This window comes from Columba livia, chromosome 3, assembly GCF_036013475.1.
Source record: "Columba livia isolate bColLiv1 breed racing homer chromosome 3, bColLiv1.pat.W.v2, whole genome shotgun sequence".
Taxonomy (NCBI): Eukaryota; Metazoa; Chordata; class Aves; order Columbiformes; family Columbidae; genus Columba; species Columba livia.
In genome coordinates, this window is record NC_088604.1 from 96,849,788 (window position 1) to 96,876,883 (window position 27,096).

Sequence of the window (27,096 nt, forward strand, 5' to 3'; positions counted from 1 at the left end):
TTTACCAGCAGTAAGTTAAATTTCACCCTGATGAAGGCTAGTACTTGGGACTTCAAATATGAAAGAAAAACAGTTGGAAAATGAAGAAAACCAAGGCTGCTTGCCTTGGACAAGCAACCTATAAAGAACTGATCAGTGCCAAGTACAAAAATAATCAAATAGTATTGGTCACCTCGCTCAGGAACATTTGTTCTTCCTGTCACTTCACAGAGGAAGAATCAGGTAATAAACGGTGGGAAATTCATAACTAATACAAAAACTGAAAATGGGACTGGATATTAAGAATACTAATGTTATAATTAAGGCTAATGAAATTTTGGGGAGGCTACTGAACCTCACACTTCACTAGATAAACCCACCACTACTGAAAGGATGACAGAAATCAGAGAGCTCAGAGAAGCAGCACAGACAACACAGCATTTTGCTGTTGCACAACTCTTGAGCTACTATTTGAAGGCCACCACTTCAGTGACATTGGATGTACAAAAGCAAGCCAGTGGGCTGGGGTGCGGGGAGGTGACAGGATGAAACAACCATTTGCAACTTGGTTTGTCACCTTTTCTTCCAGTATTATACATCCTTTCAGTTGAGAAAGCAGAACGGTATAAAAGCTACAAGAATCACTTTAAATGAATTAAGAACTAAAAAAATGACAACGCTCAAGGACACTGCGACTGTGTATCATGACTCATCACAACATAACTGCCCAGGAAACTCCAAGGGGACATAATTTTTGATGAGGAGGAGTTACTCCTAATCTATAATCCAATTTAACTGAAACTGAGTGTGCAAGGGAGATGAACTCCCATCATTACCAGCAAAGCTTGGCAGTAACAAAAAGACTGAGAGAATGACAAATAATGGAGAAGAAAGCTTGTTATAGTAAGCTGACTAACTTGGTAACCCAGGAGACCAGGAACACTGTTAAATAAGGCGATACACAGCACAAGAAGTGGCACAGAAGAAAAATGTCATCAGTGAACCATGAAGTTCAAGTGCAATGCTGCTGGCACACAAGCCTCTTCCCAAGCAAAGGATGTACGGTAATAACGTACAAAAAGTTTACACGCAATCTCTGTTCAAGACACAAGCAAAACCTTTACTGTATATACGACATCTAGTTCCAGCACCTCAACAATGCTAACCCAAAGAGGGTACAGCTAAGTTTGATTCCACTGAGACAGGTTGTTTCATGTGGTTGGAAAAGGGAAAGATAAAAGAGATAAAATGTAAATATGATCACTAACTTATAATTGTATAGATTGCTATATATAGATTGTATATAGTTGTTTAGATTGCTCACAAACTGAACAAACATTCTTCAAGAATTTTCTGGAGCGGCAAGAGTACAGTAAACGCATTTAAAGGCAGAAGATTGGAGGAAGAGTCTTTTATACAAGATATAAATCAACAATTAACCTTTCATACATCTCTGAAAGGGAAGTTTTACCATGCTAGAAACATCTTTGTGAGCTTAAGAGAGGACTTAAAACACCTCAGCTTCGTATATATCAAATATTACTCTTTCCTAGCATATAAAATGTACTTTCACTTTTTTCATCCCTCTTATGTTTCCATGTCCATTACTCTGAAAGAATGATAACTAAAACCACACATTTCTTTCCTATTTTTGCTCACTTATCTTTCCTTCAGTCTTTTAAATAGGATGGACAGATGTGGTTCCATTGTATTTCTGAGACAATTCCTTTACTTTAGTACCCCATTAGGTCAACTACTATCAAATGCTCGTTTCTCCAGAGTCTCAATAACGCTGCTCATAGAAAAAAAAAAAAAAACAAAAAAAGAAAAAAAAATAAGTCAGGTTGATCTTCAGCTAAATTGATAGCAATCCAAGAGTATGAAAATATAAAACTGGTATTTGATGAGTGCTTTGGTTCCCCTTTGAGATTTCAGCAGTCTGTAATTCATGTTTGGGAACTTCTCACACCTTTTTGCCTTTGAGACAGGAATAAATACAACAGGAACAGGCCAAACTTTTCTCCTTAAAAAAAATAACTTTTAACAAGGACTAGGGTATTCTGTTTCTATTTTAAATCTAAAACCTTCTAAGACAACACGGGCTTTCTTCTGCCCTTCTTTTCTGAATGTAGCCTGAAAGAAAATATTCTGATGTATTCCACTGCTCCATTTTCAGTTCATATTAAGTCCTCCCTTCACTCCTGCAAGAATATAATCTCCATTCATTTCCCATGTCGACAAGATTAACTCCAAGACTAAAAATCTGGAAGCAATTTCTGTATGAGGCTTTGTGCTAACCCTGAAATGTGAACCTCAGCACAGAAAAACCCAAAGTCATCTGCATATGTAGGTTCATTAGGATGGATCTTTGGTTCAAACTGCTAAAGGATAATTTGGCTATGGAAATACCAGCACCAGCCATTAGTGAAAAAAACACCATAAGCCCCCAATCTATTTTTTCTGTAATAAGCAACAGAAATCCACAACTAGGTTAAATGAGATCTAACCTCGCTCTCCGAATATGCCAAAAAATTAATTTAAAAAACTGAGAGACTAAAAACACCATTTCCTGTAACTACAGGCATTATTTACATCCCAGCTACACACTCCCCTACATTCCAGGTGTCCCAGAACAATAATGCTGGAGGAATATTGTTATTCCCTCAGAACTCTTCTAACATCAGACAGCCACACAAATCCTTCAAATCTAGTCAGTGACAGTTAACTCCAGCATAAAGTGGACAGCATCATAAAAACCTGTAAAGAACAGAACATGAACTTAACAGAAAATAGTTCAAGTGGAGGAACAAAGTATACAGTATTGGATGCAAAGAAACTTTTAAACTTGAACATAGTTTCCATTTTCCAGAAATACTTTTACTATGGCTTCATATGACCATAAACAAGTGTAAACCATCGATCATACTGAAAGGAGCAGCCTGACTTCTTGCCCACTCTGGGTGCCCATGCCAGTGCCTACTCTAACTATTAAGTGTACCACAACAAACATTCATGCAGCCACACTGCAGACTAAATCAAATTAAAACTAAGGTCTTCTTTTTTGTGTATCTCAACATAAAAAAACAAACTTAGTGGAACTAAAGGCAAATATCAAAACATTTATATAAATATGATGATTATGGATGTATTTGACATTTAAAGAGACCAATTCAACACAAGATGTTTCGCTTAACTCAAATCTTGCTTTTTATCCACAAGAGTGAAGTGGTCTTTACCTTTTAGCACAGCGTCTCTACCTGCTGGAGTTCCATTTTCTTGTGGTGCTACAAGCGTTTTCAGAATTACTTGTGTCGCCCCAAGTCTTGGCAGGGTGACGTGTTTAAGAAATGGCAAATTGTTTTTCTTGGCAAATGCCTGGCTTGTTTCTCTCCTTTTCCTAAGAAAGCCACCTTCTGGAAATAAAACAATCCATTTCCGATTGCGGCTCCTGTAATATTTTTCTAGATGCTCCTTGAGTAACACAAGCTGCTGGTCACGGTGTGCTCTTCCCTATAAGGATAAAACATTACGTAAATAAAATGAATGCTTAAAAGAGATAGCATTAAAGAGACAATTATTACATTTCTAAGATGTCTCTATTTTCAGAGATACAAATAAGCCCCTAAGACAAAAAAACAATGTTCTCAGAGTAACTACTGGTGGCTGAGTTAATGCCACTTTACAGAAACGCTGTAAAAGAACCTTTGACACTAATGAAGTTCCTGATTTGATGACTTCTCTGCAACAATGATGTCCAGACTGTCAGTGGGAACTTCACGTAACAGGAGGATGTATTTGCAGAATTCCCTAGTTGTTACTGGGTCCCAGGTTAAATTTCCTAAACTGAATTCTGCAAATACAGTCTAGGGGTCAAGCTATGATTTCTGAGGTCTGTGTATCACCAGTAATTTCTGCAAGACACGAAGTATCTTTGCTTACACCATCTTCTACGTACCTCCCCCCCAGCCCCATCCCACATCAGAACTGCAGAGGTACCAGCAGACCCAGACGGACCTCGAGACCATGCCTGGGCTGGGCTACCGCAGCAGAACCGCAGATTTCACCCAAACCTGTGCTGCTCAAATGACTTATTCATTTCTCCTCTTTGACATATTAGCACAACTTCTTCATGCAAGACAGTAAAATTTGTCCTTAATTACTGCAGAGATATCCTTGGTGTCTCCAACAACAATCTCTTCTCTTCCCAACCCTGTGCACAGCAACAGCAAGCTACTCAAATTTTCACAGGAATGAGATTTACATCAATTAGCATTTTTGAGTGCTCCAAAGCAACTCGAAAGACATGGGAGTCCAAAATTTAAGCCCTCTTCTGCAGAAATTATTTTAAATCTCAGAAACATCAACAAAACTGTCACAAACCTTCCACTGTTTGGTGGTTGGTTGTTCTTTTTTGGCAGGGAGAGAAAGAGGGAACAGGTTGGGTTGAGTGGAAGACAAAGAGAAACAACATGGTGGATAAACTGCAGTTTAGTAAATACCGTGAGGTTTAAGATGCTGTTGCAATACAGAAAACTCTACTGGACTAACGGGAAAGAGGGGAGTGTTTAAAAATTACTGTGGCTAGTGGAATACTGAAGAGTCCTGGAAGATAAAACACAATTAACATTTCTCCAGATTGAAGAGAACATAAATCATACAGAAGCAGCACATTAATACAACCAATTCTTGAATACCATGGCCAGTTGATCACCATCACAGGGGATGGGCTCAGCCTTCTTCCCTTTGAAGGAAACTAACCAGGTAGCAGCAGGCTGCTGGCAAGCTCTTTAGGATGCTGTGCACTTTGCATTGCTGATATGGCAAGTTACTGACAGTCTTGGTTGCCAGTAAACTCTTCAACAGGAGACCAGAAAACACTAGTCAACTTCTACTAGACCACAGAAGCATTCCTAAAACTGCTATTGGTGCTGCACATGAACATGAGGTTAATGTACATTTTTAACAAATAGGATGTATTGTACCATGATCAAATTACATTATTTTATAGGAAAAAAAAAAAAAAAGAAGTATTTGCTCATCCAAATATTACTAGGGCCTTTCTACAGTTAGGCAAAGGATCATTACTCACTCACCTTAAGTGTTTTTGCTACAGCCAAAGGCTAACTAACATCCAAGAAACATTATATTTTTCAATTGGTTTATATTTATACTCATTATGACAAAAATGAGGAAAAGCTTTCCTTTTTGCATCTCACTAATGGTTTGGTTTTGGAGCTGGAACTGCAACACCACATTCAGAAATTACAATTAACAAGCTGACAGTCACCTGTACCTCAAAATGTGTATCTTGTGAATTTTAACTACTGAAGTAGTTTTATATTTTACAAAGTGTCAAACTGTTCCTAGAGATACAATTGTGTATTGTGTATCTAGAGACTTTTATTTTATTACCTCATTTTGCCTGAGGCTTCCTTGCTATGCCTCTGGTCTTAGTAAGAAATCTCACTTTAGCTGTGTATAGCTGTGATTAAGTATTAATTTATCTTTATTAGCTTCTCTTTCTCTGTAAAGTGAAAATTCGTAATTCTCTCTGGCTGCCCATACATGTTAAGTCCAGTCAAAAAAATAAGGAGAGGAAAGAAACATGTATGCTGGATGTCACAGTTCATGTAACTGACAGCAGGTTCATGCTTACCATTGTACTGCTAAGTTTTTATTTCAGAGTGCAGTTTTGATCAACAGCTACCAAACAAAACCAAAAACCCCAAATTGTAAGAAATAATCTGAGGTTTTCAGTCCTTCACATTTGAGATGCTGGTCTCAACACACATTCTTTCCTGATGCCCAAATAATAACTAACTTTCAAGAATCAATTAATTACTCTTCACACAGGTCTATCACCATGCAGGTCTTGTACCATGTCACCATCAAGAGAGATGGTCCTGCTTCTCCTTATCAGAAACTCAGTTAGAACAGTGACCTAACGGGGCTCACTGCTCAGCTTCAAGGTCACTAAGGAAAGGAGAGAGGTGCCAACAACAGGCAGAAGCAGAGAGACAAAGGGGACTGCCCAGGAACTTTGTTACACACCTCTCTCATAAAAGGCTCCCATCATAACCAGGTCCCATCAACATCTGTGTCTAGGCAAACAGTAAAACAAGCTTGGAAACAAAGTAGTTTCAGAACAAAGCTCTGCCCAAATACATACATTACAACACAGTTATTTCATCCTGTAAACCGTCCACGAGGTAGTGAGCGAGTCCCATAACACCACAATGTTCCAAATATAAGGATAAACCGAAGTACCATTACATGTTTCCATTTACCTGTCTTATAAAGAAGTCTCCATGGATTAGAGACACAATGCCAAAGTTTGTATACTTAAAAATATGATCCATCAGCCACATCATCTGACGGACAACCTGCAAAGTCAAAAAAAAGTTTAGTAAGTATCAGTTGCAGAGAATTATGTAAATACTGAGCACAAATTTGTCACCCTCTCAACAGCAATAAAACAAGCAAATACATGGAATAAAGCCCTTTATGCCCCAAAATATAAAGCAGCACAGGTGCTACACTTCTTCCTCAAGAGCAGGATTAAACAGATTGCCTTTTTGTAATATAATACACAGTTCTACACTATTAGCCATATGCTAGAGTACCTTCTACTCTGTCTTTTCACACAGGTAATGTAATGCTGCTTCTTATTGACATGCCACCACAACTTTAAGCCAGTTGCAAACTAAAATAATTTTCACTGTTTAATAAAGTACACAAAACTACAGAGGTCTGTATTTGAAATCTCCAGTTGTTTTATGTCTGTCACAAAAACGTGCTTCCTCAATTTTTTTTTTCTACTTGGCAATTTTGGAGATGAGATGGGGTGGATGTCAAGAGGATGGACCAGACTCCTTTCAGTGATGCCCAACCATAGGATGAGGGGCAACGGGCACAGACTGAAGCACAGGAGGTTCCATCTGAGTATGAGGAGAAACTTCTTTACTTTGAGGGTGCCAGAGCACTGGAACAGGCTGCCCAGGGGGCTGTAGACTCTCCTTCTCTGGAGACATTCAAAACCTGCCTGGACACGTTCCTGTGCGATCTGCTCTAATTGAACCTGCTTTAGCAGGTGGGTTGGACTAGAGGATCTCCAGAGGTCCCTTCCAACCCCAACCATTCTGTGAGATCATGTTGTTCTCCTGCTTCTGATGTGCACATGCTCACTCTATCCTTGAACAGTAGCATTCACTGAGACCTATGTACAGCCCCTATGCCATTACTGATTTATTTCATAGCAGAGCAGCCACATGCATCCCTGAGAATTTCATTAAGCCATGTTCCTTTGTCCTGACCAAGAAACACAGAGAGAAGGCAAAAACAGAAGCTTAGCGATTAGATTCACTTTGACCATCACTTCTTGTAAGACAATGAAGGCAGATACTATGTCCATTCACTCTTTTGAGATTAAAAATAGGAGAATTACTCCAGAAGAGCACAGAAGGGAAAAGCTACTTCTCTTACAGGGTTTCTCCCCTCTATAGCTCCTACATGTAGATTTTCAGAGGGGTAGGAATTGGCTTTCCAAAACTGGAAAACCCAGTGTCTCCCAGATGCTCTCAATCATACCTTTATTCTTCCCTGTGTTATAAGCCCACACCAAGACTGATGCAAGTCCAGTGAAACTTGTGTCATGTAACACAGCACTCTTCCATCTATCACTACCAAAAAAGCATATGGAGAACTGTGACATTTCTGTGCTAGTAAGAAGATAATTTTTTGAATCTTAAACAGGCACCTTCTGCTTGGTATCTTTCAGTTATCCAAGATACATAATTTGAGGCAAGGACAAAAAGAAAGCCGTCTATGAAATGAAGACTTCCTCTAGAAAATAGTGTATTGTTCATGTATTAGGTGATTACATCTACTGCTAAAGAATACTCCACACTACTCTCCAAACATCGGAGGCTTGCCAAGCAACTGCAATACTTAGAATCCACATCCATGCCTTCCACAATACTTCTAACAAAATAGTTTGATACTGTGAAAGATGGTGGCTTTTACCATTTTCACACCTTCACATGCCTATGTGGAATTTGTAGAAAAAAAAAGTGGTTCATATTTCATGCAGGAATTCTGTTTTGTAAAAGCAGCCTGATAATTTGCAATTTGTATGTAGAACTGCATGTATCAGTAAGTCTTTCTTCCAAAGAAATCAAATTATCTCTTGGAGTGCTCTGATTACCTATCCTCCCTTTTGACCACAGAAGCTGTAAATGAATACTAGGTTATATAATATTTGGAGAAAGGTAACTGTCACATACCCTGTTTCTTTTACTTATCCCTAAACAACTGTGCCTGGATACTCAGCAAAGCGAAGTTTGAACACGCTTGCAAGAACACACCTGCCAAAGAAAGTTTAAGACACCTTATTGCCTTAGACACATAGCTGATTTCCCAGCAAAATTTGAACGTCACATTTAAAAGCTTGCTATCCTTGCCTAAGAGTACATCAGGAAGACCTCAGCTTTCGTGGTTTCTTAGTATTAGCAAAGTTTCTGGTTGAAATCTTGGACAATACAAGAATACCCATTTCTGGACCCTCTAGCATCACTGGAAGCAGAAAAGGAAACCATGTGTGAGAGAAAAGGGCAGCTCCTAAAGATATGAACAGCTTTTCTTCAGAAACAAGCATCCATTTCTTCTCTATGACATTCTAGTATCCTTGCCTGTCTGCCAGTCGTATTTCTTACAAGATGCTACACACCCAAGGGAACAAAGACACACTATGTACTTGTGAGTGATAAAAGAAAAATCAGATCCTAGATATAACTCCCCACTAGAGACTAATATTGGTGAAATGGTTTCTGATACAACTGTCCCCGGTCCTGTGTGAAATAAAAGAGAAGGTCTTGAAGTAAAATCTCTTCTTAGCAGAGACTCATATTCTTTTCATTTCAGTAAAGTAGAAAGCTCTTCAAGGCACTACTATATCCTAAGTCCATGCCTGAACATCAGTTGAAAGACAACAAAATGGTGTAGGGAACCATATCCTTAGACAAAAACACCACCAAAATTGCATAGATGATGGTTCAGCCTGCAGCAGTACCCATATGGCTGTCAGCATTCATCTACTACTTTGGCATTTTGCCAAATCTTGTTCTGTTCTATTATATCAAGTAGAAGCTAAACCAACTGGAGAAGATGAGGAAGCTTAATAATCTGTTTCCCCGAAAAGAAAAGTTTCGTGTCTTCTGACGAGTCGACACTGGTCTCTAGATGTTCTATGGCAATTCTGGAAGAGGAACTCTTGCCCAGCAATGCGGGGGCTTCTCTCCTCCCACACCATTTTTTTTGCCATGTACCAGATGGTAGCTTTATCCTGAAAGCTGATCACTGCTGTTCAGAGCATGAAGTCCACCTCACTATCTTTTAGGTGACACAGAGCTTCTATCTAGGATCCCTGGAATTCCTCAGGAGTGAAAAGGTGTGATGCAACTGAGAAGGAGGGATGCAATCAGTGTGACATACAAGTTATAACCAAGACAAAACATACAGGCAGTTTGCTGCAATGGGGCTACAGAGATGCAGACTCCAGAACTCAGTGATTACAAATCTGCCTATGAGCCTGGCAGTGGTAAGAAGTACCCAAAGGAAATACAAATATTGTTATGTATATTAATTCATGAATATATATACACACTCTAACACATTAAATGAAAAAGGGGGAGTTCAGAATAGAACACAATTATCTTGTTTGCAATCAAAAGGCAAACTGGATTAATGTATATTCATTCTGTTCTGCTACCAAGGGCAGAATGAAAGACATTACAAGATGCTGGTGGTGGCTCATCCATTTAGTATCCTCAGGAACAAAACAACGCTTATCAGACGAGCCTCTCATCACACGGGTTTCAAGTAGGTTTAACCAAAGACATTCAGAAGTGGTTCGAGCACAGATTCATAGTTATTTATGGATGGAATTTTTGGATGCTGTTTCAGGTCCTTTTTGCTTCATCCTTCCTGCTTCACTAAGTTCAAGAATGTAGAAAAAGCTATTACCAGTTTTATAAAAAAAAAATATCTAGGTGCATCCTATTCACAGGCCCACTTTCGTTTCGCTCCACACAGATTTCATAACAAAGCAGCCTGAATAGCTGACTTTCATCTTTCAAACACCTCGAACTTAACAATGAAACCTGGGAACACACGTCTTGAAACTGGCACTCAAACACCTGCAAGCTCCACTGCACCCTCCCTGGCACTGCTTTCTGCCCTAGATCAGAAAAAATAGCCACATTTATCAGTCCTAATCCAGTCAGAAAGCAGTAATAGCAACATTTTAAACTATTTCTCTTTGTTAAACAGAGAACCTTTAATGTTTGAGACCTCAACTAATTTACTAAGTTTGTTTTAACACTTATTTTCAAAAAGCTGAACAATTTTTTGAACTATACAAAAAGTGTGATTAGGTCACTTCAGATTCAGCTGAAACCTTGTTCTGTGTGGGTTGTCTTACAGTAACATGTATTCGTCAAAAAATACCAGTCCAGTCCTTCCATTAAATGTATAACTTTTAGCTAAGTTCTATTTCCATCATAAGAGATCACGTTCTCTTTATTCATGTCAGCGCATCTGAAAGACAAGAAACATCTTAACATATGTATCTTAGCCTACTGCTCAGTCACATTAAATTTGCTTAAAATAGATAGCCTACACTCTCATTTGTATGTAAGAATTTATAAAACACTAAAAAAAATTTTATATATATATATATAGGTATGTATATATATACACACACCATCACAAACCCCAACATTGCCCTTAGGAAACATTGTCCAGTTGCAAGAACACTTCAGTATTGTGCCTCACTACACAGAAAAGCACAGAACTTTAAATCAAACACTTCTGATGTCTTAAATTACCGACTATTAAAAAGCAGCATTAAACGATAAGTGCTTGCAGATTACATCTCGTTTCAGTTCCTGTTGGCTGGCAAAAGACATTTTGGACTGCCACAGGAGGAAGGTCTTTCCTAGTTCTGCCACTGCACTATTGCTGCCACCTATGGTGAGGGGTTCCACTTCTTTGTGTGCCCTTCTGTGTGAAAGGGGAGGGTGCCTTCCTCCTTCACTAAGTTCTTTGAGAGCTGAAAAGTTTTGTCTGAGTGGTAAGAAGTATTTAGGAATTAGTGCAGCTTACCCATCCCCCCCCCCCAAAAAATAGAAACAATTCTTGGAAATTACTATCTTGTTACTAACAATTGAATATCACAGTTGTGAAGGACTCTATCTTAAGTTTAAACTGTATTTAAAGAAAATTGCCTAATTTACATAGTTGTCTATTGTATAATGATTTCTTTTGGACAGATAGGTTTGTCTTTTCTTTTTTTTCTTCCTCCAGTGGTTTCACAGTCACCCAAAGACAACGCTCTTCTGTTCTTCTGTTGAGAAGTACGGAGCATGCTATTTAGAAACACCTGATTCAGCAAGTTCTATCAAGGATACACTACCCTGATCTTTCTTTCTCATTATTTTTAGCCACTTGTACTACTCATGCTATATTTTAAGCATGTGCTGAAGCCTGTACTCTTAATTTCTCAGCTAAAAACATTAAAGCCATATTAGGCTCTGGACATGCTTATTCCAAGAGCAGTAACTGCAACCATTTAAGGCAAAAAAATACTGATTTCAAGGACTTTTTGCTGCTCTGAAAACCCACAAACCTAACAGTTTCCATGGTGAAGATTGTTTTCCTTCATTTTTAGCATCTACATTCACTGAAACTCACTGTGTCTTGCCTGAAACTTCTTAGCTATGGAGCCAGCCAGGATAAATATGGCTTACATTTATATATACATTTACATGCATGATTCAATGAAGCTCTATGATATTTAAAACACCTGGGACATGAATAGTCAAGATTATATGTAATACATATCCACAGGACTATAACCTCACAGTCATATCTTCATCACAAGATTGTCCTTTGCATCATTTTGATGAAGGGAATTGAAGAGTCTTTATTCGGTCACCCTCCTCATTGGGATACAGCACAGAACACCACATATATCTAACTTCCTCAGTTCCAAAAGAAATTAAAACAATTAAAAGTACTTTTAAAACACAGTCTTCTCTAGGCTACAGTAGAAAGAAATCAGTCTCTGCACAATCTTGACTAGTATTTTCATGCTTTCTTTTTCGGGTTTGGCTTGAGTTCTTTTACTCTTTTATTTTAATCAGCTTGGCTGTCATAGGATCTAGGAAAATTTGTAAAAAAATGTTAAATCACTGGTAGAGATATAGTGTATACATAATCTATATTAACCTACACTAAGACACACCAAAAAGCAGTTCTTTTCCTTGTTTCTTCACCTTAAGGTTGCAAGAAAGAAGACAACACTAAGGCAGACACAGCTGGTGCATTTTTTCAGTTTCCCTGGTACATCTCCCACCCTTCGTAGCCCAACCATACACACCCCCTTCCTCCTGATTTGCTCATTAATTTAATTTCCTGTTTAGATCCAAAACTCTGGTTTCCAGCACCACACTCCCTAGATGTGAATTTTCTGAACAGCAACACATGAAACAATTGACAACAGTTGCACTTCTCACCAAAAGAAATGCTTAAGAGTCTGTGAAATAAGAGCTCAAGCAATTTTGACCTTAGCTTGGCAGATCAGGCTGGACATGGCCTCTTAGGGAATGGACTTTCAGTTTCTGAACTCCTACCAAAAGCCCATAGACTACTTGCTTCTAACTTTGAGAAAAATTTCATGCTGGAATGAAGTCATAACCAAGAACTTAGAACTGTGTTGGCTTGAGTAAAGTTGGCATGAATCGTGCACGGGAGTAAGGTGAGAGGAAAATGCCAAACAGATGATTACGTGCAAGGAGATCTGTTACCCTCTGTGTCAACCTAGACTGGATGCACACTGGCTCACAGCTTGTATTTGACCTTCGAAGCAACATTTATGGTCTAAAACTAGCTCCAAGCTACTGGCTGTCACATTAAACGAAATCTAAACAAAAAGTTTCCCATTCAGGGCCTTGGGATTTTTTGGTGGATTAACACAGGAGAGTCAGCCATCCGTACACAGCACACAGGTGCAAGCGCGTCCCAGGCCCACAGAGGCTGCCCCACTCCCTGGCTGTAGCCTACCGTGCCTTTGTCCTGAAGGCACATCATCAGAGTGCAGACGTCACCCGTTGCTTGATGGTTCACCAGCACCATGGCCTCATCTTCTGACAGCGCTTTAACGTCATCACCCCATTCCACTACTATTAAAAAAAAAAAAAAAATGAGGTAAATTTTACAATGACCACATGGAAATTTTACTGTCATCAGAACAAAAACCCCAAAGACCCCACACCCAGACAATCATAATAAAGAAACCGTCACGCTACATGTCAGTTTAAACTGGCGCATAGCATGAGAAAGGAATATTAGCAAGACCATTTTCCCAAGCAGAGGGTATCCAGCTTCGTTTTAAATTGCATGTGCAGAATAAGAACAAAACAAAAAATATTCAGCCAGAACATATGCACCAAGATTGATCTTTTTGTGTCATTACACCATTCTATATTTAGGGTCTCAAAATTACATAAGCCTCTGACCCAGCTTTCAAATTCAACTGTCTCACCTCATTAGATTAAAAAAAAAAAAAAATCATGTTGTCAAAAAAGCTTTTTGTTGTTGTATTTTTTTTTAAGCTTCACAAGTTTGTTTTAGTTCTACACTTGCTAGTATTAAACTACTCCAGTAAGAGAAAACCAAAAATCTGTAGTTGCATTGTGATGTTTAAAATGCTACATTAGACAAACTCAGCTATTCAAATCTAAACGAGTTTGCTATAGGCAAGAAAGTGGGTTCAGAAAATGCTGCTCAGATGACAGAAACTATTGGTCGCTATTTTGTAGACCAGAAACCAGACACTCTAGTGGCAAGAATGAAGTCAGGAGGAAGCTACAGATGTTGAATCATTCAACATTTATACTGACCACCAAAAACTTGCTGAGGTAAGGAGTTAAAATTGCTAGTTCCATCATCACAAAGTAACCAAATAGAGAAAGAGAAGACTGCCTCCCACAGAAGAACACAGGACAGAAAACTAGAAAAAGTCTGCCGTAAATCAAAGATCAGAATGCACCTAATGCTGATATGGAGCAAAGAGACAAGCAAGTGGAGTCCGGCCCTCGTTGATAAAAGGGACGGTCACTGCAGTGTAGGGTGAGGGAGAGGATGGGCAGGCAGAGGAGCTCTGTCGAATTCGGAAGAAAAAAGTAAGATGCATTGCCCACGCGTGTAGGATACGATTATTTTTCTGTGTTTAATATCTTATTTGCTTCTTACTATGATTTTCTTTCTGACACCAGAGAAAATATTTCACCTCCACTACTGAATCTTTATTACTATTATTAACAGGTCTCCAGTCAGTGAACAACTCTCATCACAAGACAATTAATTACTACTGTCTTTTAAGCAGTGGTTTAACTGATGCAAAAGCAATAGCCTACACACTGAAGACAAGAAGCAATAATCCATTCAGAACTTTAATGTCCTTGCAGAAATCCAATTAGCACCACACCTTCGAAAATTGCCACTTCTATTACTTTCTAATGGCTCCCAAATCAGTGCTGAATTGAGACCTGAACACAAAGTTAAAAAAATAAAACGCTGTATTGGGTCACAAGCAGATAGAAACAGACTGGAGATACAAAGGTGGGGAGGACTATTCATTCCATAATGCCCAGCCTCCTTCCTTTTCCCCCAAGCGCAGATCCTTGCTTATTTTTCTCAATATGAACTTGGCAGATCCCCTTTATCCTTCCTGCAAATTCCCTCTGATGACCCCTCGAACTCCATGGAAGTCTGAAAACACCTGAACATGGCAGCCATAGCTGACTGGGCACCTTCCTTAACAAGTATTTCACCCATCTACCCTGTGGCAGTACCCGCAAGAAACTTAAGATGAAATGAGAATTGTTTTAAAGGGAAATGAATCAACTACATGCTGATTTTTAAATTTTTACCTACTCTTGTTAAACACAATAGAGAGTAAAAACACACAAGCAGATTACAACGCACTAACAAGTTTCAGCTGAGAAGCAGTAAACAGGTGGGTTCTCCAATCCAAATGCAAGGTAAAAATAGTTTGATTTCATTCTTTGATTTACTCAATTCATTTTATCTACCAGCTGGCCAGGCTAATAGCTCAATGCCTGTGGCTCAGCTGACAGGTAGTAAGTTACTAAAATCACAGAGATTCAGCTGGACATCCTCTGGTTTCTTTTCACTCGGTCACTTCTCCTCAGGCAACCAGGCTGTCTCTTGTGCTTAATAACGCTTTATGGTCAATTGATTGACCTGATTATCAAGGAGAAAAGAATCAGTTTGTGCAAGTCCTTCACAGAGCGTTCCTGGATCAGAAACAGATGAGCAAACCAGAAAAGCATGCAGAAAAAACACTGCCATTACCATAGTTTTCTAAAGAAGAAAAAAACCCTCTGAAATATCTAGAATTTTAAGTTCACGGTGTCCCTTTAAACCCAACTTGTCTTCAGTTTTCTCACTGCACTGAAATTTTCAAAAGGAGCACCTTTTGCTTTAAGAAGTACTTGTGCTCTGACATTCCTCCATTGCAGTTGGAAATATTCAAATCAAAACCTCAGCTGCATGGCAGGAGAACCAGGAACACTGCTTTGCTCCACTCTAACAAAAGAAAAAACAGTTCAAAGACAAATATTTGTCACTCAGGGGCCTGAAAACCATGAAACATTCCTACACAGCTTCCTTCTATTGCCAGGGTGCATTTTACAAGGATACCGGTTCTGCATCTAGACTTCAACAGTTATATTTCTGCAAATGCAGCTTAACATAGTGAGATAATATAAAAGAAGGAAAGAGCATGAAATCAGTCTAACATGGTAAATGGAAATCACGGCAAACTCTGTACCAAGAAAATGTGGAAACTCTGATTAGTAATGACATCTTTTATCCTTAAGACTGAGACAGGGGTGGTTTGCTCTAAGAGAGACTTCATTTGTGACTTAGTGATGTAAGCAAAAAGTTTCTCCGGGAAAGGATGAAGACAAGTCTACTTGCAATTACATGTGTTGTAAGACAGAGAGATATTTATCCTTCTCTTGTAACAAGAAGTCCAAGATGTACACAAATCTCTGGAAGTCACGAAAATATTTCATACAATGAGCTGCAAAGGGAGCTTTTTACAATCTAATCCTTGCAAAGCTTCACGGAGAAAATAAAAGCAACACAAGAGTTCTTTCCACATTTTTACTGAACCAACACACACCTAAACGTAGCTACTGAGAGTTCTTAGAACACTTGGCTGTCTTGTAATCATGCCCTTAACGTAACTGTGCATGTAAGCAACGCCATGAATAAATATTCAAGCGCTTCAGTTGCATTATGTCATTAGGCTGGGCAAATGACTACTCAGTTAACTAACAATTCAGTAGATTTATTTTATACTTTTGAATATACCTGGCAGGAATGGCAGTCTAGTATTCTGTGTAACTGCCTAGCAATTAATATTAACTACTTGATTTTATATACTGCATTTTAAAACCTAAAATGTTCTGAATTTTTTTACCATCTCTTCTTCCTTATAGTTAAGGAACTTTGGAAGCTTCACTACACTGTGTGCCATAAGAATTGGCATAAACGTCACTGGCATCTTAACAACTTAAATTCTAATAAATACCTGGGATTATTATATAAATTGTATTGAGTTTTAACTTCTTATTTCTCCACTGAGCTGGAAAGAGAAAAAAATTAAATAAAAATGAAAGCCTCCTGCCAGAAATTTCAACAGTCATTAGGAAATGGGCAGTGAAGAAACCAGATGCAATTCCAACACTAGCATCATCCAGATCTAAAACCTACCATATTAATCTCATAAATACAAAAAACATGAAAAGACTGATACTTTACGAGAAGGTCAAGGAAAACCTTTAAGTGTTCTGATCACAATTATTTAAAACCCCAAACCCATAAAGCAGTTAGATAAATCACCTGAAAGTTATGATTTATGTGAACGTATAATTGATTTGTATATCCACTTTATTTGCTATTTAGCTTTGAATATACACACAATATTCACAACTTCCTCTAGAAATCAAAGAAGTTAAGAACTTTTACTCGAGAACTTCCCAGCCTTCAGTTTACTTTTCTTCTGATCACCTGTAACCACTTGCATCCATGAGGCAAGACTTTAAGAAAACCTGTTCCAAGAAACTGCAGGTTGGCAATACTTTAAACAGAACCACCTTTTGCCAATTGCTTGGAAACCTTTAGTAACAAATAGCAGTATTAATGGACAGCCTCCTTTGCTTCATCAAAAGCCACCCTGCTTTCTAACAGAAGGAGCATTTTTATTAGGTGTTCAGTAGCGACAGTAACTCATGACAACCAGGTTTCTATGCGTTAAACATTCCACCTCACACTCAAGCATTTGTGTCTGGCAAGTTGAAACTCTGCTTTACAGTTATTCACAAATGGCTCATCAGAGCATGTCTCAGCTAGAGCAGCTGTGTACAGTTGTTAAACTACTTTATAGATGGGATTCTTTGATAGCTGGCATTAAGAAACCCCAGGAGTGATGCCAGAGGTTAAATATTACTTAGCATGCCTAGACTGCATTAAAAAAACCCAACAAAAACATGGATGAAAACATGCTGAAGGTTTTGGTTGGTTGGTTTGTTTGTTTTTTTCCCCTTACAAAAAGGTTAAAGGCATTTCTCTCTGTGAATTGGTTGCCTCCAGTGGGGAAAAAAAAAGCAAAACAAACAACGGACTAAGCAAAACAGCATACAGTTAATTTTTCACGCTTTTAAAGCACATATTTTAGGGTTAGAAGGTATTTCAAAACACCCGTAAAAAAAATCAGACACATTGGAAAGAGAAGAATAGCTCTGCCTATCCCACCCTTTCCTTCCAAAATTCATATTCCCAAGGAAACCTTCGTATCTTGTCTCAAGTACACACGAGACACATAGGGGGAACAAAAAGCACAATCCAGAAAAGGAGGGAAAGAACATGCATGTCATTAAACACAGATTCATTTAACCTGTTATTTTCTTTTAAAGAATGTCCCTTTACTAACAAAAGCATTGTCAGCTTCAAAACTATTACAAATAAAAACAGTAAAAACTCAGCTTCAAACAAGATTTTGATACCAAAAAAAAATAAAAAAATTGCCTTTTACAGCTAACTTGGTTCAGATTTTTGTGATTATAATAAACTGATCTGCACCAACAATTTTTTCTTTTTATTTCCATCAAGAAAAATGCTTATCCTAGAGAACTCAGAGAAGCAGCAGCAGCTGGGGAAGAGAAGCCTGCCAACAGAGATAGTTCCTACAGTACATGTTAATAAACCGAGGCTGGGTTTAATATATCCAAGTCACCATCTTCATTTTTCTGTGACAAACCCTTTTGCACCCCTCTACACTTCATTGCAGGAAACACCACACATTTCTTTTTGCTTTCAGTTCCATCCTTCTTCGCTCACACCCTCTCCCCTCTGCAGTTTACAGAGCTGCTTTGTGGAGGACTTCAGCAGTCACAATATTTGTGCCCTAAGTCAATCCACACTCTCATTTCGATTAACCGACAGTAAGAGGCGTTAAAAACAAGAGACAATTACAACAGAGATGTTCTAGGTCCTTCACCTTCCTAACCAACGCAAGAACCACATTCTTCCTAAAGCACAGCAGTTCTTTTTGGAAATAGGGCCTAGTGGTGACTACTTCTGAAGAACCACTTCATTTTTCTGGAGTGCAGGTTCAAGACCTCATGGGCACAGTTTGCTTGCGTTCTATAATGCACTGGCAGAAGAGATGATGCTTGTGGCTGAAGAGAGGGCTCCTTTTACCTGTATGTGATTGAGAATCAATGAAAGCAAAACCTCAGCCCGCCTTCAGCGAAGCAAACTTCTTCCACTGACTTCAGTACAAGCAATACCATTTCAAGAGCTTCGCCTCTCGCAATTATGCTAGGCAAGCAGTTTATATGATAAGAAAACTTTGAAAGTTAACAAATTCTGTCAGGATACACAAGCTATAATCACTATAGATATTTAAGGAATAGTTCTAATATAACTGAAGTCTCACAAGAACACATCTTTCACTGGAAAAATCCTCCACATTTTGTCGGAGGTCTCCAGCAGCTATTTTATGCCGCTCCCAGAACACTGCTTGAATTCTAGAAGTACCGAAGTCCCACAGCTGATAGCTCTGATCATCCAAACTGGAACACTGCCTGTCTATGGTGGTTACTGCTTCCAGAGAGTGGTAGAAGAGATTCACAGCCACACAGGGAAATGAGGACGCTGAAACGTGAAGATTGCGGCTGATGTCAGCTTTCATGACTATACTGGTAATAAACTGTAGCAGTTGAGAAGCAATTCCACTGTCTGTTCTGCTGCTACTATTATTAGAAAGGAACTGCAAGTCTGAAGAATGGGATGGAGTGCTGAAATTCTTCTGAAGTACCTCAAGCTCATGAGTCAGACTGCTTGCAGAAGGAGCAAGCACATTCCTCCCTGGTGACAGATAAAATACATTAACTACCCATAGGAACATCAATGCATTCATGAACTAATATCCTAAAGCTCTAATACCTTACATACTGCAGATGTTACAATGGCCAGAAAAAAAATAGACCAGTTTGTTTGAAGCCTGGAGAGGAGAAGCAAAACAATGGGACAATCTCGCCATTTTTTCTCACCATGAAAGAATACTTTTTTACATTTTTAAATAAACTTAGGAAATGAAACACCAGAACAAGTAATGATTATTAAGGGATAGCGAATATCAAATAGTCAGGCTTGAAAGTTAAAAACAATCCTAAGCCGTTTCAAACTATGTACAAAAAAATACCTAGTTAAAGGTACATCGTCACCAACAGTAAATATACTCCAGATTAACTGCTAGCACTTCAGTTCACATTCAGTACCGTTTTGGCCATTCCTAGCTACATTGTGGAAACACACACTGTCAATCTATGTTCAAAACTGTATTTCCAATATAATCAAACAAAGCTTACAGGACTGTCTTTATGATGACCATAAACCAAGAAGAGGTATAACTTAAACTTTTGCCTTTTGCGGGTTAAAAGCTTCTAAATCTGGGGATGACTGAAAAGCTTTAACATCATTAAGTGACAGAAGCAAAGAAACATACTTCCACAAAACAAGCATTGAAGAGACTCTGAATAGAAGGATCTCAGCTAAGTTGTTATACAGCTTAATAAGACTGCAAAATTTTATATGTTGAGAAACCTGCTTTGACAATCACAGGGCCATACATTCACCTGTATGAAAAAATGTCCTGTTCTATTGCTTCCTAGACAGATCTTACAAATTTGAAAATTTTAAGAACAACCACCAAGGTACAAAAGCTTTTCTACCAGTTTGCGCTTTCTGTCATTCAGCCTCAGGCCAGCGACAATGATGGAAACACCACAGTCAATGCAAAAAGGTCCAGAGTTTGCTCAGAAAGACTCCTTTTGTCAGACAAGGCTGTGGGCCCTACATTTTAGTCTCTTTCTCTACAAGGATGACTTTTACAAATGAGAAAGGATTCTCACCACTCAAGCACATGACTTCATATACTAAATCCACAAAACTTTTCCTGGGTTTTTTTTGTTTGTTTTGTTTGTTTGTTTTAAATATAAGAGTCAAACTCTTGCAGTTTCACCCCTAACACTGATGTTCACTATTAATGAGAAGGCAATCCAAAATCAAATTTGCATCATGTGATACTACAGTTTCAAAAATCCTATTCAGTGTACTGTGTATTGAAACTACAGTATTGAAAGCATGGCTACAATGCAAAATACATTTTAAACTCAAAGAAAGTTACATCTGTACGATAGTTTTATTGAAAAAAATATTTGCTTTCCTAGAATGAAAAAGTTACTTTCAAAACAGGAATTTCAAAATACACCACCATTACAACAACTCAAGCAATCCTCTCTTCATAAAAGTTTAAGTACCACAGAAAAGCAGTGAGAAGAGGAAAGAGTGTTTCTTTCCTCTGATTGAAAAACATACCAGTGCAGCTGGGTAACTACAAAATGCTACAAATACAGAGTTTGCTATTACTGTTACCCTTATCAACCTTGCAAACAAAGAACAGTTGGCTGCAGCTCTGTACTTTTAATAGCTTGAACTCAGCAGGATACTACAGTACTTTACCCATATTCATCTGCCCCATCAATACTGCTGAGCAACTAACCAAGCATGAGCAGAGCTGACAAACAGGAACAACTGAATATAAGCTCCATGGCTCCCCTCCTTTAAAAATGACAGGTATCTTCACAACAATTCTCATCTCTCGGGCTGCAGAAGTAGTTCCTTCCTGGGCTCAAGTCAGAGTGAGTTAGAGGCTGGCCTCCCCTCTATATATTTCTGAAAAGAATGAAAAATAAAATGGGAGGAAAGAGGAAAAATATCATTTATAGCACAAAAAAGGGATAAGGTAGTCTGAAATGCATTATATGTCAACACTGGGACTTGAGCTTTCAGAAGGAAAGTTGTAGGAGAGAGAATCATCACCTCCAACAGCACAAAGTCCAGCTGGAGGTCAGTACCCCAGAGTCAATACTGGGACCAGTGCTGTTCAACATCCTCATCAGCAGCCTGACCAGTAAGACAGAGTGCACCCTCTGCAAATTATGGGCAAGTCTGCAGAGAACACAGAAGAGGGAGGAGTGGATGATATGCCATATGGTTTTGCTGACATTCGGAGGGACGTGAGACAGGCTGGAGAAACGAGCCAACTAGAAACCCAGGGGGTTCAACACTGGGAAGTGCCCAGTCCCACACCTGGGAAGAAGCTCTGCGGGAACTGCCATGGGGTCCTGCTGGATCAAGCTGACCACGAGCCAGAAATGCATCCTCATGGCCTGGCAAACAGTATCCTGGGCTGCCTTAGGAAAAGCACCGTCGGCAGGCGGACGGACATGGTCCTTCCCCTCTGCTACACGCTGAGGAGGCCACATATGGAGGGCTGGGTCCAGTTCTGGACTAGCCAGTATAATGTAAGATGCAGACTTAACTGGAGTGAATCCAACAAAGATTATTAGGGGACTAGAGCATCTTTTATATGAGGAGAGGCTGAGGGAGCTGAGACTGCTCAGCCTGGAGAATAAAAGGTGCTGGGGTAGAAATCTTAACCCATATATAAGTACCTGATGGGGTTGCAGCGAGAGGAGCAAACACCACTTAGACTGCCACTGGATACTGCAGGAAAGAGTGTGGCTGAGAGGCAATGGGCATAAATTGAAATACAGGATACCTCACTTCAACACAAGGGGAAAAAAGGAAAAAAAAAAAAAGTTTACTACAAGACTACAAGAGTGATCAAACACCGGCACAGGTTGCACAATGAGGCTGTGGAGTGTTCATCCTTGAACCTATTCAAAACCTGACTGGACATGGACCTGGGCAACCTGCTCTAACTGACCTTGCTTTGAGCAGGGAGTTCAACTGTATGACCCTCAGAGGTCCCGTCCAACCTAAAGATTTCGTGATTCTGTGATCTACAGCCTGACACAAGGAAGAAAAACACTGTGTTAACAGAATTATTTCTTAGTGGATACCTTCAACTACAACAAAAGCTACAATTTCATCCTGCAGCATGAAAAGGAACAGCATTTACTGTCACATGTAACAAATACAAACTGGCAAGGTTCTCCTGCAGAACTGCAGTAAAGACATGAATTTGAAGGATAGTTCAAACCTTAATATGGAAAAAGCAGAATATGATTCACTTGGGATCATCAGACTCAGGCAAAAATGTGGGACCAGTAACCAACACCACAAACTTGAGACAACAATGCATTTTAACCAGAATAAACCATTATGTTCACTGCTATAAGATCTTGAGATCTTAATCCAAAGATAGAGACCTTCAGATCTTCATTTATATCTTTATCTGTATCTTCAGCTATATTATGAAATATTATGGCAAAGTAAACTACTCTATGGAGACTGTTTAGTCTGCATGTCAAACATGAAGTATGCAAGCAGCTACATTCAAATAGAGCTACTTTTAGTTACTCACACACCAAGACATTAAAATTACTACTTCACACTCAGTTATAGCTACTGACATCTATTTAAAACATAAAACTTAGAGATTAGAGTCATAACAAGTCAATAATTTAAAAAAACCCAACATGTAAAGGCCTCAGTTATTTCCCCTACTATCTTTATCTAAGATATTCCTTATTTTTCCTATTTTGGGCAAGTTTCTTTTATAACTAAGAAGCAACAAAGAGCCACTTAAACATCATATGAGCATCTATGCTGGGGAAAAAAAAAAGGGGGGGGGTAGGGGGGGGCCGCAAGCCAGAACAATCAGAGCTATCAGAGGAAAACAGGATTATGGGGCAATAAGCACCAGTTTGACCAGAATGAATCCTTATGGAACTGTGGTCTGCTGCAGTGGAAGACCTGCTGGGCAAGTCTGGTTGGCCCAATGTGCAAAGCATAACCAGCATGAGTCACCTAAGTTACCTTCAAAATAGCTATGAATTTCTTTTTAAAACAGAAAAATTTGTTAGGCATACTGTAGTCTTTAGAGCATAGCAAACGTTGAATTTTGTTCTTTTAAAGAACAGATTAAAAACATGCACACACACACTCCCCCCCCTTTTCCCCGTAAGTCTAAGTACAAAAGGGAAAAATAAATGTCCTTGTTACAAAAATTTCATACCCATGTGCCACAGACACTACAGAACCACTATTTAGGCAGGAAGAAGGTTAAAGCTCTTTGATTATTTTTGTGGGCTTTGGATTTGTTTGGGGAAAGCAAATTAAATATTTTCTCCCCAGCAGAGCACTCTGAAGGCACACCCTCTGTCACAGCTCAAGTACTACATCATAACAATAAATTGAGCTGCCTTTGCAGAGCCAAATGTCTAGGCAGCAGAATCTACCCAGGGGCAGAATCACCAACTACAATACTATTACTACAGTTTCCTTTTGAGTCACTGGCAACGGTATGCATTACTAATTTGATCCTGTTGCTTGCCTTTCCAGATATGAAATTCTCTGTGATACCAAAGCATCATTCATACTGTTCTTGGTTACTAGGTTGAGAGAGGTTCTCCCCCCCTCTACTACGCCCTGGTGAGACCACACCTGGAATATTGTGTCCAGTTCTGGGTCCCTCAGTTCCAGAAGGACAGGGAACTGCTGGAGAGGGTTCAGCGTAGGGCAATGAAGATGATTAAGGGAGTGGAGCACCTCCCTTATGGGGAAAGGCTGAGGGAGCTGGGGCTCTTTAGCTTGGAGGAGACTGAGGGGTGACCTCATTAATGTTTATAAATATGTAAAGGGTGAGCGTCATGAGGATGGAGCCAGGCTCTTCTTGGTTACAACCAATGACAGGACAAAGGGCAACGGGTACAAACTGTAACACATGAGGTTCCACTTAAATGTGAGAAGAAACTTCTTCTCAGTAAGGGTGCCAGAGCACTGGAACAGGCTGCCCAGGGAGGTTGTGGAGTCTCCTTCTCTGGAGACATTCAAAACCCGCCTGGACGCCTTCCTGTGTAACCTCATGTGGGTGTTCCTGCTCCGGCAGGGGGATTGGACTGGATGATCTTTCGAGGTCCCTTCCAATCCCTAACATTCTGTGATTCTGTGATTCTTCACTTCCCTCAGCTGTTAAGGTGGCTCAAAAAGTAGAGCTACCATACCATACAGCCTTAAAAATCTAAGAGGTACAGGATGAAAGCAGATCTTCCCAGTCAGGTTTCAGGGGAGACAATGCCCAGAAAGTACACCCTGGTTCACAGCCCTAAGTAACGGGATATTTTTCAGATTGTGTAATCAACACCAGAAAAAAAAACAACCCAGTATGTCCAAACCAACTGTGTGAAAAATCCTATTAGGGTAATGGTCTATGCAAAGCCAATGACTTGTGAAATAGCAGTCCTGTTTCCTTCAGAGAAAGAACTACCTCTTTCAAAGCAGGAGGAACAGCTGAAACCTGCTTTGCAGCCCCAGCTGTTAACTCCGAGGATCCTGATCAAAAAAGAAACAGAAGAAACACAAGAAACCAACTGGCTGGTCTGGCACAAGCAGACTAACGCTCAACAGGCCATAGTGCAGGACTGAGGTGCTCCTGTAATTTCCATTCAACCACTCGGCTGCTTACACAGAGCTGCAACCCCACAGGACTTTCCACCGGGAACCAAACTTTCTTCTCTGTACAACAGAAACAGAGTCTACACAGTGTGGCTCAGGATATTATGAATACTGAGGAAACTGGACAAACACCCCACTGGGGAAAAAAAAAAAGCATCCACAAGGCAGAAGAATGCCTTCAAATAGGTAACTTGGGAAAAATATGTACTTGTTTCAAGAAGAGAATAAGAATCTGACAGCTATAAAGAAATAAAAATCGATTATCATAAATAGACCTTTTGCTTTCAAAATGGACAGATTTCAGCCCTTACTGCTTCTGGACAGTGATATGTAAGACTTAAAATTTCAAGTATATTCTGTGATAACTGTTGAACTGAACAAAATGAACTACCAACAAAGACTGCACAAATTTTTCACTGTTATTTAAAAGGGAGCAAGCCAACAAAGTTCTGCAAAAAATGGCTGTTTAGCTCTTTTTAAAAAAAAACAAAACAACCAAACAAAAAAGAGATATTTGGAAAGCCACAGTCCTAGCCATATGAAAGATTCTGCTTCTACATAGTCGAGATTTCCAGGTCAGGCAAGTTGAAAATATAGCTTTGAAGAGCTGGTGTAGTGTAGCAATGAACCTGTTCAGAAGAGACACCCATTTCCTCCCCTTTTAAGATTTGTAGATTGCAAGCTTCCTATATCATTTCAAGGAAAACAGACCATCTAGAGGCTTTTCAGATGTTTTTCCCAAAAAAACACAGCTGCAGAAATAACATGACCTATTCAGCAATCTTACAACAAATATCCCAAGGCCATGGAATATCAAGCCTTCCTGGAGACAGTGGAAGAACTCAACAGAATTTAGTTACTACCTACTGCACAAGGGACCAGAGAGGCCAAAGAGCAACGAAAACACACGAGCTGGAAGTCTCATTTCCATTTTTAACTGCAAGGTTTAAGTTACTGTATATCTTGGGACCACAAACTTTTCAGAGTGCTATACAAGAGGCTCTTTCAGGTAAAAGATACACAGAACACAAAAAACTGGATTGCACCAAGAGGGAGAGCAACTTCTCACAGGAAGCTGATAAAGCACATTATTCTAGTGCACTTATATCATGGCTAGAAAGGTAACTAACAAAGGGTTTTCTAGTACCCATGAAATTCTCTCAAGTGCCTTGATGTTTATCAAATACAGGAATTAGAAAACTGCAACAGGGCTGGAAGTGAGCAAATATTACTTTTCCTTTAAAAAAAGATGTAAAACTTGCCTAAAATTCCAAGTGAGAGCTTGCATTAATCTCTCCCTACATACCAAGTCTAATTAAACAGCATGGTGAAAAAGTCTGATCAGCCCCCAAATGTTCAGCTACGTAGGTCTAGAACTGGTACCACCAGGACTGAGTGCAGGCAAGGGTTACAGCCAAAAGGGCATATATGAAGAAAAGCTGCCAGAGTGATTACAGGTAAGAATTAAGACTGTGCTTTTCAGAAGATGTGCTAGGTTAAAAAAAAACAACAAACATAATTCAACTACTGAGTAAGGAAACCATTTCCCCAGTGTTCAAATCCAACTGGGATCAGAAAAACATGGTTTTGCATAGATCCTTTAAATAAGTCATACTGATTCAAAAAATACCACATCTTCATCAATTTTTCCTCCTAACAGAAGCAAATCACATTAATTTAATCACTGGCAGAATGCTCAAGTCAAGAAAACCAATAATACTGTTACTGAAAATCAAGATTCTGAATGCAGTAGGACTCTATCCCAGCTCTGGTCATTACCTTCTGCTTATTTAAATCAAGCTCAGTCACCTCACAGTGACCTCTTCATAGTCTTTAGGTCTTGCCTAAGTTGATGCTGCCTAGTTATACAGCTGATGTTTTTCAGCCCATCTCATGACATACTGCAAATAAACACCACATAAAAGTAGTGCCAGATGTATTTGGAAAACCTTTTACTTTATATTAGCTCTGTTAAAT

General features: G+C 39.2%; 1 protein-coding gene across 2 annotated transcripts in view; it reads right to left on the reverse strand.

The window, feature by feature from the left end:
- The window catches only part of LPGAT1 (lysophosphatidylglycerol acyltransferase 1), a 67,646-nt gene that overhangs the window by 25,550 nt on the left and 15,000 nt on the right, over window positions 1-27,096 (reverse strand). For both annotated transcript variants that reach the window (XM_065058399.1, XM_065058400.1), the window contains 3 exons: window positions 13,099-13,217; window positions 6,267-6,362; window positions 3,216-3,489 (listed from right to left, as the gene is read on the reverse strand). In XM_065058399.1, coding sequence (XP_064914471.1) covers window positions 3,216-3,489; window positions 6,267-6,362; window positions 13,099-13,217 — 489 coding nt within the window. The remainder of the gene's footprint in view (window positions 1-3,215; window positions 3,490-6,266; window positions 6,363-13,098; window positions 13,218-27,096) is intronic.